This window comes from Plodia interpunctella, chromosome 10, assembly GCF_027563975.2.
Source record: "Plodia interpunctella isolate USDA-ARS_2022_Savannah chromosome 10, ilPloInte3.2, whole genome shotgun sequence".
Taxonomy (NCBI): domain Eukaryota; kingdom Metazoa; phylum Arthropoda; class Insecta; order Lepidoptera; family Pyralidae; genus Plodia; species Plodia interpunctella.
This window is the reverse complement of record NC_071303.1, coordinates 9,989,807-10,010,760: the sequence shown is the minus strand read 5'-3', so window position 1 is coordinate 10,010,760 and position 20,954 is coordinate 9,989,807. Positions and strand designations below refer to the sequence as shown.

The following is a 20,954-nucleotide window of genomic DNA, read 5'->3' as shown; positions in this document are numbered from 1 at the left end:
CAATTTCAATGCAACCGATCTCTAATATCTGTACAATATTTAACTTTTTATGCTTCAGTGATTGGTGCCCTGCTATTAGAAGCTACTGAACAATATTTCAAGGCCGTAATGGAAATTGAGAAGGTGCGGAACTAAGTTAATCCGGCACAAATTGGACGTAATCTACGTAATTGAATCGAGATCGTGCGGCGGTGGCCACCATCTGTCTGATGAAGAACTGCCTAAAATACGTAAAATAAAACCTTTTGATAATTTTCTTGCACTGTACATTCATTTTCTCATATTATAGAGTAATTTTCTCTTAATAATCATCGTCAACAGCCATTTACACAATCAGTCCCCGCAGCACAGGTTGTCTAACAACCAATCATCACAAAAGAAATTGTCGGAGTACAACTTGTTGTAAATCTTGTAACAGACGACACCATTCTCTCTTGCATCCAAAAGAAACAAATTTATTAGTAGATGAGAAATCAGTTGATGAACTGCAATATATTTATACATGTGGAAGTTATAGACATATCACAAGTGGAAACTTGCAATATACGATACCGAATACTGCTTTGGTGACGAGTGATGATTATAAAAGTGAATTTTCGAATTTCATTACAGCTTCTTTGTGCCCACTGCTGAGCACAGAGGCCTCTCTTCGCGTACGCCACCCTCCTCTGTCCTGTGCCTCTCTCATCCATGTACAACCTACGACTTTCATTATATGGTCTTTTATTTTAGAATTTATATTCAAATTTTATATATATAAAGTGTATTTATAGGTTCAGTTACCTTACTCTGAAAATGCAAGCGCTTGGTGCCACATTTCGACTCCGAATTGGACTTTCGGCTTGAATCTTAAAGTTCAATTTAGCATGACATTGACTGGCAATTAACTACATAGGACAGTCATCTTCACAGTAAGGTAAATCGCTTGACCAGTCTAAGCAACGTAACATATGGTCTGGCATGTAACTTGTCGACCTACGTGGCGTAGTGATCACAACACCCGTACCCGTACCCGTAGGAGGTTCTAGGTTCGATTTCCAGCGCGGCCCAGTATTTGTACACAGGTCACAAATATTTTACAGCGGTTCTGGTTGTGTAGTGCCCGTGTGTATCTGACTGTGCACCGCGATACAAGATACTTACAGCTTGTGTCGGCCGTTGAGTCTTGTCCATTTAGCATTTTTAGGATTCCGTGCCCAAAAACGTAAAAAACGAAATCCATTTTTGTTATTTAATAAATTGATATTTATTGGCAACAGTGGACTATTTTCCAACAAAGGAAATATACTTTTTTTCTGAAGTTAAAAACAAAAATTATATGGAGCTTGTCAAATCTTGTGACGTCGCAATTTTGAAATCGTAAAGTATTTATTATTCGTATTTAATTATCGTGTTCGATTATTTAGATGTATTTGTACATTGTATTTATTATATAGTTAATTGGCAAGTAATAAGGACTCAAAGCTAAAGACAAGTTACATGCCAAATCACATGTCATGTTACAGACAAGGCGGAGCGCTCATGGTGGTGAAAAATACAAACTATGTGTTATTTCAGGTGACTTTATTGAACTTCGTGCTGCTACGGACGCTACGTGCATCGCTACTGCGCACTTACACGGACGCATTGGGAAAAACCACGCGAACGAAATCGCCAAGTTCTCATAAACAAGTAAGTAAGACTTATATTTATTTGTGAGAATAAAGTTCCGGCCCCATGGGTCTATTTTTGAAATGTGTGACTCAATAAAAACCGGTGAGATTATGAGTTGAACGAAAATTGAATTTTTCTCACCTGTTTTTGTGAGTCAATTCAAACATTTGTTTACGATTGTTTTCATTAGTTGGATATGTTATAAATGGGTTGACGTCTTATTACTTTTAACAAAATTCGTGTATATTTAATTTCACGCATTAAAAAGACATAATAAACTTTATTTTAACGTTTGAAGGTTTGGTTTGATTATAGTAACAGTTTGGCTCCGATTCGTTTTTGTTTTAGTTTCTCATCGATGCAACAACTCTAAAATAATCAAACTGGGCGAACTTCGATCGCGTAATATTTAAAAATATGTCCGATATTCACGTTACCCGATGTACTGAATGACAGAAAATCACACATTTACACCGTAACACTTTCTAGTCCCGTATATCACTATCCGAGAGCTCCTAACTCAATCCCAAAACTATGTTAGTAAATTTTATTGAAATACTTGTGGAACTGTCAAAAGTTTCCATCTCTTTGAAATGGGTCGTATAACTCATAGTACTTACATAATAAGTTTTTGGTGAATGTGTCAATTTGTCTTTCATTTAAACACCGGGTTATATACCAGCTGCTAAACTTCAGAATCACTGTTATCAATTAAAGAAACGTTATAGGAAAATGTATTGAATAATTATATGACTTTCTGAATGAAACTATTTGAAACTTATTTCAATACAATTAAATTTCAATCCGTTATCTCGAACTATATAAATAAACATGAAAGAAAATGTTTTTTTTTAATAATTCAATACTACAATATGAGTTCTGGATAAAGAAACATAATTTTTGAAGATAAGATTTTCTGAAAATTTATATCAATGATTCCGAAGTCAAACCAGAATACTTAATATAGATCACAAGATCGCGATGACGATATATACATACATTATGTGCATACTTACATATAAATACAATCGAGTTACGAAATGAAACACATTCAAAGTTCACATGAACTGTGTTTATTTGAGCGTTCCGAAGGTGTGGGAACGGGGACGGGACAGTTCGTCGATAAATCGGAATGCGATGTCGCACAGACTAGGGAATCGATCGATAAAATTAAATGAAAATCCAGGGGTCCTATTTTCGGAACGGGTGACTCAAAAACAGTGACGTTGTCTATATTGGCTCTGAGCGAATTGTGTTCCCGATCTTTGGCTATTCATATTTATGAAAAACTTGCAACTCACAAGTTTCCGAAATAGAAGCCCTAGAAATACAAATATATTTTTGAATGGCAGTAGAAGGTTAGACTTTTAGCTCGATATTGGAAGAGTTTGATTTCATTTTTGTAATTCATCAAGGATTCAGAAACATTTCACTTTTCCAAAATGAAATATCTCTTGTTATCCGATACCCAGCTCTGTGCGAACATTCGTCCATAACTAAACATAAATAGCACCTTCGCGTGCCACACACGTCGCGACAGAGCCTCGCACACGCTCGCTCACTCACACATCCATCAGGCTCCGTCAAACAAACAATTAAAAAATATTTACAACAACGCAACGAGAGAATAACTTAACGAGGATAAGAGTGAGTTTATCACAGCCCGGTACCGGGTCCGTATATACAACGTCAGCGCTCCGTCACACCGTGGTCTCTCTGTCCACGTGTATGTACTCGACGGAGCGCTCGCGCCGTCAGGAGGACACCGTAGAAGAAGTTCTTGACGCGTCATACAATAATTCTTCTGTCAATCTCCGTCCAGCGGCCAAAGCGCCGAGTAGCTGTTTGTCGGCGCGTCGACGTCGTCTCCGACAAACGGCGACGCAAGCTAGCACCAGTAACCCAGCCGCCGCTGCCGTTCCCGCTGCAGCGCCGGCTACAGCTGGCGCGGCTAAAGCTGCTAATATCCTAGCTGTCGCCCCACAACCACCTGCTTCGTCCCCTCCTCCAGGACAATCCGTCTCGCCATCACACCACAAATCACGCTCCATACACGCGCCGAGAGAAATACATGGGTGCGCGCATTGCTGACTCACGTTGGGCCAGACTTCGACTCCGGTTAGTCTTTGCAATGCAGGTGTGGGTCCGGCGCGCCACACTTCCATCCAGGAGAAGTGGGCGTGGCCAGACTCCCGCGCAGACCAGACCACGAGCAACGCAGCGGCTTGTGCACCGTTCGTGCCCGCTCCCCGCACGCCCCGCCCCCACCAATCGTCGGTGAACACGTGGACTGTGCGCTCGCCACCACCAGGACATATCACTCGGATCAACCTGTAGAAAACGAGTGTTGTTGATCGATTTTATTTTCCTGAGGCCAAGTCATATTTTGACAAAGTTGTCTATATATGGACTTGGCGAACTTTTTACATTTGCAATTTTGGTGGGATTAAACAGTTTTAATATAGGACGTACCGCTCATCTTGCGCATCATAGACAAATACTCTATTGGTGGTGTGGCACGGTGGGGGGTCCATGGCTGGTAGTTCTTCCCCCCACACTCTCAGGAATACGCTGCGGTTACCACGCGCTACGAGTAAGAAGGGGGTCTCGCCGCATTCTGAGATTCGGTTGTCACTGCCAACAAAGTATTTTGATTATTCTGGGCTGCGTTGACCACTCACCATCAGCTCGTTTGCCATCCTGGGCCTTAAAATATATTAAAAAGTTGATTTTACCCCGGCATTATAAGGAACGATTGAAATAACTCCTATTTGTAATAAAAAAAATGTTTTCGAGGAAAAATTACCCAATAGTAATCCAGCAGTGTCTTTTCTTGAACTTGGCATAATACACTGCCGTGTATATGTTACTACGCTACGCAATTAAACATAATTAAGTACACGTTTTAGGACAAAACTGAAATAGAATTTACACAGACGATGAAAATACTGAAATTAACCCAATCAAAACACAGATAAACCCTGAGAAAAGCATAACTTACGAGTAAGGATACAGCAAATGCACCCTCTGTCCCGGCGGCGCCAGTCTCCTCCGTGAAGCGCAAGGCGGTGCGGCGTGGCGCGTCCAAGTCCCTCGGAACTGTAAGTGCCGCTGGTCTTCCGCCGGCCTCAGCCTTGGCGCTACCAGCTCCAGTTCTAGCGCTCCGCCGAGCGATTCTAGTTGAAGCGGTGCGCTGCTGTTGTCGCATATGCATGCAACTGGCACCTGGTCGAAGTTTGGAATAGCTTCATCTTCATCATGATCAAACCTTTGAAAGAAATAGTTAAATGGAGAGATATTTAACTATTCCTTTCAAACGTTTGATCTTAAAATCCCATTTAAGTGATATTTTCTTTCTCTATGTATATTAGTGCTTACACGGATTCTTTTATATAAAAATGCTATAATTCAGATATTTACATTCATTTAAAACTCACCATAAATAAAATAATATTGTTGAAACCTGCAGCGCTACTGCAGGCTTTTCTTATATATTATTTAGTGTTTAAATATTGAAGCATCAAAACATAAGTATTTCATTTAACTTTAACCCGGGATAAGAATAAGTAAACATAACATTGTACATGTTATACACAGTCAGAAACTAAATAATTCTTAAATATAAAGCTCATGAATTTAGCGCAACTAACCCTGTATCCTGGCCACGGTGACTCATAAACTTGCAAATGTGGGACTCTCAGCGAAAACTCATCATCGTCATCCAATTCATCCACTTCTGTGTTAGTTTCATCTTCAAGTCGAGGCTCCAACGGAGGTTCAATCACGCAAGACGGCCTCCCAGTAACCGGATCGGGCTTGGTCGAACAAATCGGCTCCCGGCCGAAGGTTGCCGAAGTCAGTTCGACTAAGACTTTCCCACCATTTCCCTGGATCCTGTACACGCATCTCAAGCTTCTAGCTCCTCCGCGTCCGAACCATAAGGCGTTCCTCGGCGACGCAAAATCTCCGGGAGTTGTCAAAACTCTTGCACATTCCGCTGGCATAGTCCGCTTTTTTCTGTGGTCTTCGGGCATCGATAGACCTTCTAATCTGGCATCAACAAACTCATAATGTAATGAGAATGCTAGAGGGTGCGTCGCAGTGCCGGGTTTGGAAGTTGCTGCCATTGAAAGCATCGCAGCTGTCGACACATACCTACCACCAATTTATGGATTAAGTATATAAAAAAGAAAGGAAGATCAGGATGAAGGTACTTGGTGAAGAAATAGACATATACCGAATCAAAAAGCATAGAAAGCAGATAATAGTCTATGTCCAAAAAGTGATGAAGAATTAATCATTCGTTATGATCGTAAGAACAACCGATAAAGAAAAATGTGAGTTAATATCATATTTTCATTGTAGTCATAGTAGTTCGTACCCATCGGGCGGCGAGCATGGTCGGGGAGCTCGCGTTGCGTTAGCGAGCGCTGCGCGCGCGCACAGAGCAGGCGTTGCGTCGCAGTAGTGGCCAAGCAGCGACTCCCCCCCACCGTCCCAAATGCGCAACTCCACTGCGCAGCCACCACCTGTCTCGCGACCCTATGGCATGTGAAATATGTGTGTCGAATTATTTATTTTAAGAATATTTACCAGAAACGATAAGCACAAATCGATATACTAACTTGCGCAGGCGCAGGTGTTGGCCGTAGTATTGGCGGGATCAATGCGTTCTCTTCATCTCTCTCTCCACTCTCGACTCGCCTCTGCTCCACCAGAGAGTAATGGGTGAAGCTTGAAAAGTAGATCCAGACCAGGTCACCTACCAACCAAGAATATAGTAAAAGTGACAGTTTTAGAAAGGAGATCACATCATATCTTCTTCTTCCTTTTTCAACCTTTTTCTACCACACAAAATATGAAATAGGACATGAAAACGATGATGTTTACCAGGCAAGGCGCTACCAACTATCCTGAATTCGTATTTTTTTTTAATAGCAACATTTAGTACATGAATATTTTATTTTTGTAGGATCTTACCAGGTCTGCCATGAAAGGTCCAAGTGCACGTCGTATTCGGAGGCAAAGTATGTGATGGAGCTCTTAGTCTACCTCGTCTGCCTCTCCCATTGCCCATGGCGGTTGTGTTTCCTTCCTCTTCTGAAGATGAGGCTTTCACATGGAATTCACAACGCCGCGCCTCTCTGTGTGACAAGCCATCAACTTTTATCTTCTATCTCTTCTATCTCACTCTTGTGAATTTTGTACAAGGGGACTAAGAAACTCATAACGTTGGTGGTAGATGAGCGAAAATAGCATTTCCAATTTGGTTTGACAACAGGTACAATCACAACCGAATCCTAAAAATTTCAAGGTTTATTTTCAAGCACCACGATTTTAGGGGCACAGTCATGAATGAGACCGTGTGGTGTGTGGTCCCGCCCTAGAATAGGACTACTTCTAATACCTCCCGTGGATGTGGTACATATAAAAGCTGATAGGCAACAATAACATCCCCAAAGGAGGTTGAAGTCAAGCAGGCTTTGGCAAGCAACTGGTTGTAAAATCATAGCTTTTAAAATGTAAGGATTGATTTTTACGCACACCCTTCGGGGCGTCATAGCTCCGAGTAACCGAGAACACGCGAGGAAGAGAGAGAGCCACGAATGCAACCAGGACCCGACTTACCTCGCATAATCGAGCGAATCAGAGTCAGCAAACACAACATCAACATCCAATTCAAATCCTCTTAACGGGGCTTGTGGCGCTGCGGACTTCAGCGGGGCGCTGAAAGGCGATGAGTGGAAGGCCACCAGCATCTCTGGTCCTCTGGAAGTGACCCTGGGCAGCCAGTCTCCGCCGCAGAACTCGACAAGGACCGGGTCATCTGTACTGCCGCCGTCGTAGAAGATCAACCTGTCTCTTTCTCCGGTGCATTCCCGCCACGCTCGTACTGCTCGACCAGTTTTGTTCAAGCTGTGTCAGGAGATTTCAAATTCAAGTATACGAGTATTACTTTATCTTCGTACAAGAAGAGAGCTTCATAGAAGTAGTCTCTGTAGTACCAGTTGACCAGTACCATTTAATTAATGTCTTTATTCATTAGAGTGTACCATTAAAAATACCACTGATAGCACCTACGGTGAGCAGGAAAGTAATGAATACCTACTGTAATTTCCATTTTTGCTCATTGTATGACGTTGCTTATTGTCAGGAGACATACATTTATGTCTATTTCAAATATTACCAATAATTGATAGCACTATTATCATGTAAAAATTGATGATTTTTTTCCTATGTTGCTGACCTTGCCATGGATATAGATCGTTTGATCTGCATCTTGTGAGAGTACTCCTGGCGTACGGAGATCATGGCGTGTTTGCACGTCGGGATGTCTTTCTGTCGTAAACTCCAGTAACATGTCACGTTCCTAGACAAAAAAATATTGTTGAATCTCTCCATCCACCATCAATAATAGCCTAAATATTAGGACCACGAATAACGAAAAATGTTTTTATGAACTGTTATGAAAGAGGTAAAGAAGTGACAAGAATAAACACATAAGTACAAGTCAAATTTATGCATTTTATTCCAGAAAAACAATTGTCTGTACACACGACCACAAACAAAACCAAATTATATTATGCATGGGTTCAAAAAAACTATGAATTCTTTTTAAAAACGTAGTTGTGATTAGGCGTATCGCTGGTCATAATACTGAGGGTAGATAGATAAAATATTTATTTGTAAAGAAACAACAAGACATAAACATTGCAGATATAAAAAAAAACACAGAAAGAACAACCAGGAACAATAGGTGTTGCAGTAATACAAAAAGGTCCATCATCGAGGGAAACACCATAGCTCTGTTATGAAAAAGTAAAAAGGTATGATTACCTTGGGTACATGCCAGGGTAGTTGGGTGACTGCAGTCGGCAGGGCTTGCGGTGGCACTCCTCATATGTCCGGGTACAGTACGTGCCGGGGGAGACAGCGCCTCGCTCCAACGGTGCTTCCATGGCGCCGAACCTGGACCAAACATAACCGATTTATGAAGACGGACTCACGCGCGTCTATGAGTGTCATGACGGTGCATCAGCAATAGAAGAGTTTCTGGAAAATTTAGGGACACACCATCATCGGTGCGCAGGAAGACAATGCTTTTAAAATCAATTTATTGTATACTAGCTTTTGCACGCGACTTCGCTTGCATTTATGAAGTCCGTCCGCTCATAAATTATTATTGTCAATATCTCGGGTTCTAAGCAACGTATCGCGATAAAACCTATACCAGATTTTAAGTTAGACTATCCGCTATACAACTGTGAAAACCGCATCAAATTCCATCCAGTAGTTTTTGCGTGTTGTGCGTGAAACGTTGTATCTGTATGAAGGTTTAATTATCAGCACTCGATCACAATCATAACATATTTTTTGTGTGCTTTTTAACCATGTAATGTACTTTATTATACTATTAAAATATGTAAAAAAAAAAACAATAATGATAAGCCTTTCTGGCGTGTTAAGGTTGTTAAACTGAGTTCCTTTCGGCTTTTACTCTCAGCAGTGAGTGGACGATATAATAATTTGTAGCTTTTTGAAATACTGTCTATAGATATAAAACTCTTCTATTACTGAGTGACTGACGGACTGACAAACAATGTACAGCCGAAACTACTGGGCATAGGAAGCTGAAATTTGGCATGTAGGTTCCCTGGTGAGTGAAGGATAGCACTAAGAAGGGAATTCCAGCGGGAAACGGATATCGGATGCACTACATGAATACAACAAAGTTGTTTCCCGACCGTCTCTTCCTATGTATGCCTAGATCTTAAAAACTACGCAACGGATTCAGGTTTTTCAATGGTTAAAGTAATTCAAGAAGAAGGTTTAATATAATTTATAATGCTTTTAACCGAACGAAGAGACGCCGGGCCGTTAACTTTAAGACATACTGACCTGACTACAGCGTCCCGTTGCTGCAGAAACTTATATCGCAGCTGGAAGGAGAACGGCTCGCCAAGACGAGCCCTGAACAATTTGACGGATACTGTGACGGTCGCCGTCTCTGAGTAGTACAGCGCCGCGCCCCCCGCCTCCCCGCACCAGGACCCCCCGGTGAAAGGCCGGCCCAGCTCCGATAATTGCATGTACCTGTTAACAAATGCATGTCAAATTCGAGACGTAGTTTTATTTTTTTTTATTTCACGAATTAACAATATATGTATATATTTTTTGAAATATTTTTATGTGAATACTGTTTTTTTTTTCTACAAAAAGGTGGAAACTCTAGCTATACCAATTCTTTGTATGACCCTTATGTATGACCCAATGGTCGACTGTTAGATAATGCTTTTAATGTCAAAAGTTAATATTATGTCTGAGGTCAAGTCCATATTGTAATTTGCAATACTTTTATATAAAGTATTTTTTGCAATTAAGTTTAAATACTGTGTTATCGAGATCTTACAGTTCGACCGAATGTAAAATATTGGGATATTTAGAATGACGTTCATAAATTAATGACCTGGAAAAGCTGTTGACTGGGACAATATATGGAAAGAGAATCGGAGACGCTGTCCCATGAATTGGTCCGAATAGATTCACAAAGTATGTAGGATTAAAAGCATTCTTTTAACACCACATAGTTAGGATTAGCCTAACAAATATTATGAATGCGAAAGTAAGCTCCTCTCTTCTGTCAAAATCAAAATCAAATCATTTCAGAAATTAGGCCTTCACAGGCAATTTTTCACGTCATATTCTAAATTAAATGATGTTTGACGACCTCGGTTGAGCAGTGGTATGGTTCTAGCCACTGAACCGAGAGGTCCCGGGTTCGATCCCCGGTCGGGTCATGATGGAAAATGATCTTTTTCTGATTGACCCGGCTCTTGGATGTTTATCTCTATATATATATATATATATATATATATATATATATATATATATATATATATATATATATATATATATATATATATGTATATGTTATAAAATATAGTATCGTTGAGTTAGTATCCCATAACACAAGTCTCGAACTTACTTTGGGGTTAGCTCAATCTGTGTGATTTGTCCTAATATATTTATTTACTATATATTTATATTTATTTATAGACAAAATTTAGTGCATTTTGGGAATCCAGAAAGCACTATATTTTTCGCGAAACTTCTTTTCCTGAACTTTGCTAAAACAACAAGTTACCAAGCCAAAACACAATTCGTTATTTTTTGATACAATATTTGTGATAATAGCAACTTTCTCATTGATATTAATGTTTTTGAAATAAAACTATCTAAATCATAGAAAACTAGTACTTTATTGCATTGCATGGAAATTTTTCTAAATTTCTTATTTTATTTGATGAATAAGTGATACATTGAAAGTAGATACATTGTTAGCACCTACCAATGCCGTAGTGATTAGCGCCTTCGCAGAGATGTTCACAATGGTCGGTTATTGGATGGGTGACCAAAATTATCTTGAGCTCCTCCGTGGTCCCGGTTTTATTTGCAGTCGTTAAAGCCCGCCAATCGGCAATGGGCCCGCGTGGTGGATCATGGCCCAAACTGGTTATCCATCCGTAAGGTAAGTGCCCCAGCAGTTATCCATCCGTAAGGTAAGTGCCCCAGCAGTGGGGACGTTTAAAATGACTGTTGATTATGATAGTGATCATAAAAAATATATCATCGTTAGTCACTTTAATGTTCCCACTCCTGGAGCATTGGCCTTGCTTACAGGTGGAGTTTATATTCATGACACGCCGGCCCAAAGCAAATAGGTGGGTTTTAATGACTGCCAATGCAGCCGGGAAGCATGGCGTAGCTGGAGATTCACCCATCCAAGGACCGACCATTAAGAAAGTGACTTAACTGCAACTATCACAAGCTAAGCACCAGAACCACTACGCCATCGCACATTGAATAGATATTCTATTCTACTCATGTCAATACTTTCAAAGATATGACAAAAATAAAATCACACATTTTTGGACTCGTGGATAAATGATCCACTCTAATATCACGATTGAATGATCCACTCTAATATCTTAGCGAAAATAGGGTAGGCATTTATACCTATTGCATTCATGCCGTTGACTTCAACAAAAGTTGTTTTAAAATTTTAGTTTTTACGATGATTGAGTTTACTTTTATAATTTTAATGTTTTTTTGAAAAGGACCTTCCAACCAACTTTAAATTTTCGTATAGTGCTCCAGCTGCATTGTTACACTATATGCACTATCACAGTGGTCTTATATATCTATTTTATCTAGGGCATACATATATTTTTTTAATTTTCTGACCTTGTAATTTACCCTATTTTATTCCTTAAACGAATGGTATCACTTAGACCCCTTCCTGATCGTTGGGACAAAGATGCTACAATTACCTAATTGCTAATATCATTAAGGTTCAAATTACTACAGTCTGACACGACCAAATTGACTAAGTTGGTGAAATTACTACTGTAAGTATTACATATACACGTAACGTCTTTTCATAAAATAATACAATGTTATCCATATTATATATTACTAGATGTTGCCCGGGGCTTCGCTCTCGTGGGAATTTTGAGATAAAATATAGCCTATAGCAATCTTGGATAATGTACCTTTAAATGGTGAAAGAATTTTTGAAATCGGTTCGGTAGTTTCGGAGATTACCCGCCTCAAACATACAAACTTGTGAGTTTGTATGTTTGAGGCGCTTACCTCTTTATAATAATAGTATCTATACTACAAACGCTCCAATATAATATAATAGTACCTATACTATTATTATAAATAGGTTAGCGTTTATGAGTACCAAATCTATTAAGTACATTCAAAATTCACATTCAGTAAGATTACTTATTGTAAAACATAACACGATTGAATAAAAACATTGGATTTTGGTATCGTACAGACCCTTTACAGGCGAGTTCAACTCGCATTTAACCGGTTTTTTGTTTTACTCTTAACTAACCCCGTATGAAGAAGTAATATTGTAACTGCTAATGGACCTGGGAGGAAGGCTCCAGTTACCACGGGTGCCGATCTGATAGTATACCCCAAATTGGGGGCGCGTGTAAAGATGAGCGTTTTCCTCAACAGGTATTTGCTTCAAGAACCAAGAGGTATACGCCACTGAACCTTAGTCCTATGTCGTCATTACTGTATCACGTCTGGTTCTTCTCATCTTATCTCATCTTTTGCAGCGTTAAATTTATTCATCTGAGGAAGCAACCAGGAAAATGCTTTTAAAGTTGATACTTCCAATTGTTACAAAAACTCATAGCTGTTATTCGCAATTTTGTGGAACGAAACACCATCGAAATAGTAAATACTTCAACTTATATGAAATCCTTGCAAAAAAACATGGACTATATAATAACGGGACAGTCATTTCCATCTAAATTATATAGATCGGCTGAAATATCAAAAACTAGTTATTGCAATTTTATACCAAATCAGTTAACTGATAAAAACAGAATACACACCCGTCAGGACATCCATCCAAAGCACCAGGCTCATAGCGGCCGACTTGGAACTTGTCAAAAGCCAGCTGCACAATATCCCCGTGAGCTCCACCCCCAGCGGTGAACGTTAGATGGCAGAGGAACGGCGCACGCGGCGCCTCTCTCACTCCTAGAGAATACGCCACTCCTGCGCGGCCATAATACGTCCGATTGCAGACGGAACAGTGGGGAGGTTCGTCACTGCCATCTGCGCACTGCGCAGTGCCATCGCAAAACGAATCCAAACGAACGCAAGCGCCACTCCTACACGCGAATTCTGCCACTCCACAACCGCCCGCCGCGCCGTGCAAAGCCAGGCACAACGTCACTACCACCGCAAGCCACCGCATTTTTCACCTCTCCATCACATTTTCCGCCATCATTAACACTAATTTTCACTTATTTTTTAGTCCGTCGTTTGTATTTAACCAAAGTTAATGCTAGGGGATTCCGGGCAGTCATATTGCATGGTTAAGTTCATATCTTCATTACTGTAACTAGCGAATTTAGTACTGTTGTTTTAAATGCATTTGATTGATCGTATCATCAATCAGTGTCCGTGTAATCCGTGTTATAATATTATATTTATTTCTTTACATCAAGTCATCATCAAAGAATATTATAAGCTCCAAGTTATTTTACTGTAAATTGTGTTAGGTAGGTCTACCGTCTACGACTTATTAGGCGTGCCCCAAGGGTCAATATTAGGTTTCATAATTGTAAAACATTCTCTCTCTCAAAACATTAGTTTTGAGACCGAGGATCATGTTTAATTCTTCTGATTTCAAACCTACGTAGTACTTGATGAAAAACAGTATCTGGTTTGTATATTTATTTCTTTATATTTACTGAGATTTTTGCACAGTGGTCAGAGATATCAGACACCATTTTATGTGGTATTTTCAGGCATCAAAGGAAGTCAACTGTGAAAAGAAAGTTAACTGGAAATAACAGTATTATTCATAAGTACTCAACATTTTCGCCCGCACATGGATCAAATATTTTGTATGAGAGTTTTATCTAAACATGACTTTAAAATTACATTCCAGAAAAAAATTATCATAGTGGATATTTTTATCTCAATGTTGCCCTAACCTTCCTAACTTGAACCTTATTATAAGGTTTATAAGAATAGAAATACAGACATTAAGTGTATGCTTATTTTATTTTAATTAATTTATATGTTCCAACCTTACAAACTTAATTAAATAATATGAATTAAGTCATCAATTTCTAAACCATCAAGACGCAGTTTTTAAAACATGAAAATACATCCATTGATAATCCGTTGATAGGAAACGAGCTTATTAATATTCTTTGACCGAACAGAAAATACATTTCTAGGGGGATTCGAACCCACAACCTAAAATCTAAAGTACACGCCTAAACCACCACAGACAGAACACCTACTGAAAAGGTCAACTTTTGACCTTATGTTACGCTCATTCCCACCAAGGGGAATAAGAGTGCCCTTGATATTTTATTTTATTGTCAATTGATAATTTAAAAATGAACCTATTAATCCACATTTTATGGCAAGCGTTTCACTAAATATCATCTACGCGTGACATAGTAACATTAAACTTTTGATTCTAACAAAAAAATATTTCCTGATTATAGAATACTCCAGTTTTCTTATTTTTTCGGGACCTATTAGGTACTAGGTACTCAAATTTACATCAAATCACACAGTATAACTTCACAACCACAGCGGCACCGTTCCTCTTCGCGAACCACGTACCGCTGCGAAGCGGAGCGCAATACAACCTACCACGTGACGTAACTCCGCGGCACTGCAGCATCGGCCACGCTCCCTCCTCCCCCTTCTACCTCATACCCCGCACATGCGCACTACGCCCTCACCCCGGCCGGCCGACACCCGCCGGCACTCCGCTACAAGCAAGCGCCAAGTTGCGCCGTCGATAACTACCCGAAAATTTATGTCACGTCTTGCTACTATGTTTTAGGTGGTACTACGTAATGTGATGTCAAATGCGTAACAATAAACGACGGTGATAGTACCTTCTGATTGAACTGGACTGGTCTAATTTTTGATCCATAAATGCATAATTATTTTCTTATCGAGTGTGTCTTATAGCTAACACTGGTGTCAGACTTTATTTAAGGCACCTAAAGGCACTTGATACATTTACCTGCCGCCATATAATGCTTAAGTAAATAAGTGAAATTAGTGCAGATATTTCATTGGCGTTTGATTGATTGTATCACCTATCAGATGCTTTTGCAAGTCATTAAATATGGCATTACAAAGGAACAAAAGATGAGGCAGTAAGCTATGCTAAAACATTTCAATGTTATATGAACAGTAACACCGTTGGGTTTAATAGTTAAAAGTTTTAGTATTGGTGTACCCCAAGGAACTATTTTAGAACCATAAATTTTCCTGATGAACCATATTAGTGGTAATTAAATCTATTAAAATGCCTGATTAAAACTCAAGTACAGCTTATCATATAATTTTTCAGATTTTACCATGTCTTTTTCATAAGGACATAACTAAGAAAATAATCAGAACACCCAATCAATCGTCAATATACAAAACCCTTTTTGTCATCAATTTCTTTGGAAACTAACTCAATATCAATGTGATGATGAAGTATTTTCCATTTTGCTCTGTTTTTACCACACTATACGACATACATATACACGACTACATATATATATACACGACTTCTGTCTAGTGATTAGTATATTTATTTCATCTACATATTTTAGATGAAACATGTTCTTCTTGCAACATTTCTTTACATCTTCTAGCTTCAATCTTTCCTTCGATTAAAAAAAAATACTTTGTATATAAGATTCTACCGTATACAACACATATCCGAAATTACTGAGCTTTATAAGTTGAAATTTGGTATATAGGTTTCTTAGATAGTATAAGGGAGAAATAAGAGAGAATTTCCCAAAATTCTCACGGGAAGAATATACGATATACGTACGAAGTTGCATAGTTTGTAGAATAAAATTAAAATCAACGAAACTAAAAAATATTTAATTTCACCAAAATTATAATAACATATGATATAACATGAGACGCACCACACACTGCACTATTGCACAAGTCTTCATTGCAAGCGCAAAACTGACTCTTCATATAACTTTCAACGTTTGTCCGGCAACCGATAGGATTTGATGCGTCTGCGCAACCACGTGTCGTTGATGTTAACGCTAAAATATATCCAATCATTTGTTTACAAATTTTTATAACTTGAGCATGTGGTTCCCGCCTAAAATAAGACCTAGATATTTGTCTAAAAAGATAAGAGACAGACCGACAAGTGACTGGCAATAACATCCCAAACAGTATGGACGTCAGGCAGTCGGTCTCACCTCACGATGTTTTCCTTCACCGAAAGCAGGTGGTGGTCTATAAAAACTACTATAATTGAGTCTTGGTATACGAATTCGTATACCAAGACTTATATGTATAGTTCGAACCTGGACCTTTCGATCACAGGCAGTCTTAACTGCCTCAAAGGATCATCAGGATTGGTACACAGTAGTCAAATACTTACTCCGGCTCTCCTCGATAGCTTTGACGCATCCATGTTGACATTCAACGATTTCAGGCGCATAATCTGTAAATTTCCCTCCTTCACAGGAATCAGGATTAATGGTTGCATTGTTGTCGGCGACTCTCGTGCATTTGTAACATTTTATAGCGGTTGTTGCTGAAATAGAATTAAGTTTTTAACATAATTGAAATTGTTTACACCTTTTATTGTCATTAATGATATCTTGTCTATTATCTTGTCGTTGCGCGCCGATTTTGGGTCAATAATCAGATCATGTTTATCAATAATCGTCACCCTCGGTTAGATTTCTGTAAATTTGGAATTTATCATTTGCAAAATGATCATTCGTAATTGCGATCGGTTATAATGTTTCGGAATAATGTACTGCACTCAGCGCACACGAGCAAATTTGGCTAAAATTTCAACATACCACAAAATCTTAAATCTTTATTTCACCTAATAGATAATCGAGGTTTTAATTTTTCTTGAAAGTTAAGGTCATAACACCGCATTTTATCACATCGCTGTCGCCTGGCAACATGACTAATTATTAGCGGACTGCTCGCTGTCAGGTCTCGTCTTGTTAATGTAAAGTGTGCCTACACAGGACACTTTAAAGCTCACTTTTCAATGAATGTCATCTTGCCGGGGGAGGGGGGAAACTGTCGATTGCCAAAGCGAAGGTAAAAAAGAGACGGCGCAAAAAACTTACTGGGTACGCACCAAAACTTAATTCAACTAAAAATCTTTTTGAACCTGAGATAATAAAAATAGTAAAATATGCGTCCAAAGACTTGTGGCAAAGATTAATCACTTACTTGTCCAAAATATTGTTAATATAAATAAAATTATTGTGAAATGCATTTCCGAGCATCAGGTTATGATGTTTCCTTGACGCATCCTAATCTAGAATGCCACGATCAATGTTTTTGCATTTAACAAATGTACTGACTGCGTATCTGGTTCATTAACACACTAATTTGGGAATGCTGTTATTGCCTCTTAGTTACCAAGGCTGTTTATCCCTTTGTGTGTTTCATTGGTTTCAGTATTACAGTTAAAAACTTACTTATAATTTATTTCCGCGTCTTCATAATAATTTTAATTGGCCAAAGTAACAACAACTCCAATGAGAAATTTTACGATTACATCAGCATGAGATATAAAGGCGCGGTTACACATATCTTCGTCGCAAGAGCAAGTCGCAGTTATGTACCCCGCTGGCTCACGCCTATAGTAGCAAACAAAATTCGCGGTGTGTTCCAAATTGCAGCAATCTCGGTGAAATACCGTTCGATCTGAAACAGACGTTGGAAAAATAACTGCAATTGCGCGGCCTTACCTGTCCATTGCGCTGCGTTGCGTCGATATTTCAGATTAAAATACATTACTTGGCTCAGTTATTATTACGTTATTGTCCCCAAAATAATTTTAATTGAATGCAATTACAACAACCATGACGATAAAATTTACGATTGCTTTATGGGCGTTAAACATTAAGGCTTGGTTGCATAGGGGTTCATCGCAAGTACAGGTTGTCATAATGTAGCCTGATGGTAGAAGTTTATAGTAGCAATTCATGTTCATTGACTGATCCATATTGCAGCAATCGCGGACAAACGTCGTTTGATCTGAAACACAGACGTCAGAGAAATAGCAATTGTAAGGGCGCGGCCCCACCTGTCCGATGCGCTGCGTTGCGTCAACATTTCAAATTAAAATACGAATTAGTCGGCTCAGTTATTATTGTGATAGGTTATTTTTTGGCTGCTATTAAAATATTGGCAACAAAAAGTTTTACGATAATTTTAGGGGCATAAAACATTGAAGTTCGGTTGCAAAGGTGTTCATTGCAAGCACAAACTGTGCACAGCTTGATGTTAGACGCTTAAAGTAACAACAGTACTATGTTTGTACTAAAGTGCAGCAAACAAGGTTGAACAGAAAGAGAGAAATAAAATCAGAAAGGTCGTGACCTCACCTGTCCTCAGACAGACAGACTATTGCATTTAAACATTGATTTTGTTACTATTCTGATGTTCATTCATATTATTTAGATCGGCTGCGTCGACGAAATTAAATTGGGAGTCGTCTTCAGGGTAAACAATAATTGGTAAAACAGTATATTCCTTGTATGGAATAGTATTGAGATATTGAGAGAAAATCAATATACTTACATTGAAAATCAATGGACTTCCATTAAAAATCAATGGACCTACATCGAAAATCAATGGACCTACATCGAAAATCAATGGACCTACATCGAAAATCAATGGACCTACATCGAAAATCAATGGACCTACATTGAAAATCAATGGACCTACATTGAAAATCAATGGACCTACATTAAAAATCAGCGTTGAAGTTACTTATGTGACTGCAACATATTCTGAATGGGTCTATTTGCCGAAATGAACAGCCACAGCATTATTGACAACTCTGCTTACATACTTGTCTTTACTGTATAATATAATTTTTTTCACAAGTTTGTTATTATTATTTTGCGCTGTGGTGTTAATTTTTGGCAACAAATGTTCATTCAAGTGTAAAATATGGAATGGATAGCCTCTAAATCTCCATTGTATATAATCTAATTCTTTTAAATCCTTACTGTGGAATTCCTCAGCAACTTTAAGGCATCCGTACTGACAAGGGACTTTCATTGGTTTATACATTTTGAACATCCCGCCCGCACAGCTGTCCGGCTCTATTTGAACATGCCTAGGTACGGTACTTTCACATTTATAGCAATTAACATAGGCAGTTGTAGCTAAAAGAAAAAAAGGAACAATAAATTTACCAGAATACTTTAAATTTACGAGTTTTTACATAACTCATATACATATATTACGAACAAGTCAATTGGTTAAACAAATTAAAAACCCCCGACTTTCAATGTTCGTTTGGTTACAACTTTTGATCGGTTCAAAAGTTGTAACCAAATATATCCATAACCATAGGTTTCTTATTGTTTGATCGGATCAAATCATTTATTCAGAAATTAGGCCTTCGCGGACAATTCTACTGAATTTACTAGTCATAGAATGAATGTGGTGATGAATGCAAAAAATTAAATCGAAGTTAACCATTTCATACTTCCGGCATTTATGAATTAATCAATCAATCAATCCATCAACAAGGCAAACGTAATCACTTACATGTCCATAATATAGCGAAAACAGGGAAAAGTATTGTTAAATGCATTTTTAAACACTTTATATTGAGTTCGTCATTCGCGTTCTTTTGCTTCTACTCAGTTTAATTTATCATAACATCTTCTTGATCGATACCTATCAATATATATGCAATACAATACATGTATATCATCATCAATATATAAAAAAAATATGTCTGTTCAATTTGTACATCCCATCCCAGTAATATTATAATGGTGAAAATTAGTATGTTTGTGTCTTCTTAACGCTTAAACGGCTTTGCCAATTTTTATAAAATTTGGTATTGATGTAGCTGATACTTTGGATTACACATAGGGTACTTTTATCCCGAAAGTACGCACAACAATGAATGCTGAGCTGTCCCGCATAGTGTTAAAAACGCAGCTGGGAGCTATTCCTGCAATACACAAATTCTAATTGCATATACAAATACAGGGGTGATCTCTATCGTGTTTCTCATATATTTGTTTATACAAAAGTTAAGTTAAAAACATACAAAATCACACTCAAAAAGTAAAAAAAATATTAAACACACACTATAAACATGAAAATGACAATATGTCAAAGAAAACGTGATCACTACAGTTGAAATATTTTTTTCGAAAACAGGCTCATTAACGTTAACGAGTTCACACTATACTTATAGTAAGAAATAACGTTATAACCGAAAAGTTGCAACAGATATCGATATGAAAGGTATCGATAATGGATGAATGCATTCGTATAAGTAACGTTATAGTGAAGTTAGTATATATATACCGTCATTTTTCTACGTCAATTTTAGTTGCGCCTTTTAGGCAACTAATCGAACATTACTCTGAAAACTGTCACTTCCCTCTGTCGGTCTGTCCCTATGTATGCTAAGATCTTTTAAAACTATGTTCACAACTATAATTACATTGGCAAAATTTATACACGATAATAATATCTACTTATAATTTTTATTTACTCTCCCCTATATCCGTATGTACATATAATATATTTATATACTCTTATTAGGTTACACAGTGAACCGTGTTTCAATATTGATATAATAACATATTATATTCCGTGTCAATCTCAACCTTGACGTTGGCAAAATCATCGTTTTGGCGAACGATGGAATTTGCCATGAAATTGAAAAAAAAAATGTACACAACTATATCATA

General features: G+C 38.3%; 1 protein-coding gene and 1 long non-coding RNA gene across 23 annotated transcripts; both read right to left on the bottom strand.

Moving 5' to 3' along the window:
- Positions 1-1,546: 1,546 nt before the first annotated feature.
- On the bottom strand, positions 1,547-14,888 carry LOC128673112 (uncharacterized). 15 transcript variants are annotated; one of them, XM_053750730.2, is made up of 13 exons: positions 14,770-14,888; positions 13,074-13,582; positions 9,553-9,747; positions 8,491-8,622; positions 7,901-8,023; positions 7,282-7,569; positions 6,634-6,797; positions 6,279-6,415; positions 6,035-6,195; positions 5,304-5,808; positions 4,655-4,878; positions 4,126-4,287; positions 1,547-3,984 (listed from the first exon to the last, which is right to left on the bottom strand). In XM_053750730.2, exons 2-13 carry the CDS (start codon positions 13,439-13,441, stop codon positions 3,408-3,410), a joined length of 3,036 nt encoding a protein of 1,011 aa, XP_053606705.1. In that variant the 5' UTR covers positions 13,442-13,582; positions 14,770-14,888; the 3' UTR covers positions 1,547-3,407. The 15 variants fall into 15 exon arrangements, with proteins under 15 accessions (XP_053606705.1, XP_053606713.1, XP_053606711.1 ...); XM_053750738.1 differs by having other exon boundaries at positions 14,782-14,881; XM_053750736.1 differs by having other exon boundaries at positions 14,798-14,881.
- Positions 14,889-16,088: 1,200 nt separating this feature from the next.
- On the bottom strand, positions 16,089-20,382 carry LOC128673222 (uncharacterized). Of its 8 annotated transcripts, none has more exons than XR_008405061.1 (7): positions 20,303-20,382; positions 19,789-19,920; positions 19,242-19,400; positions 18,022-18,261; positions 17,700-17,928; positions 16,631-16,786; positions 16,089-16,283 (listed from the first exon to the last, which is right to left on the bottom strand). It is a non-coding gene; the product is annotated as an uncharacterized LOC128673222 (long non-coding RNA). The 8 variants fall into 8 exon arrangements; XR_008405058.1 differs by having other exon boundaries at positions 20,148-20,344; XR_008405060.1 differs by having other exon boundaries at positions 20,240-20,344.
- Positions 20,383-20,954: the final 572 nt, after the last annotated feature.

Excerpts from the sequence above, each read along its gene's own strand:
- LOC128673112 (XM_053750730.2), bottom strand. The coding sequence starts at position 13,441 with ATGCGGTGGCTTGCGGTGGTAGTGACGTTGTGCCTGGCTTTGCACGGC. Across the intron at positions 6,798-7,281 it reads GATTCGCTCGATTATGCGAG|AGAGGCGCGGCGTTGTGAAT; the intron begins GTAAGTCGGGTC and ends CTTGTCACACAG. Across the intron at positions 3,985-4,125 it reads TATGATGCGCAAGATGAGCG|GTTGATCCGAGTGATATGTC; the intron begins GTACGTCCTATA and ends CGTTTTCTACAG.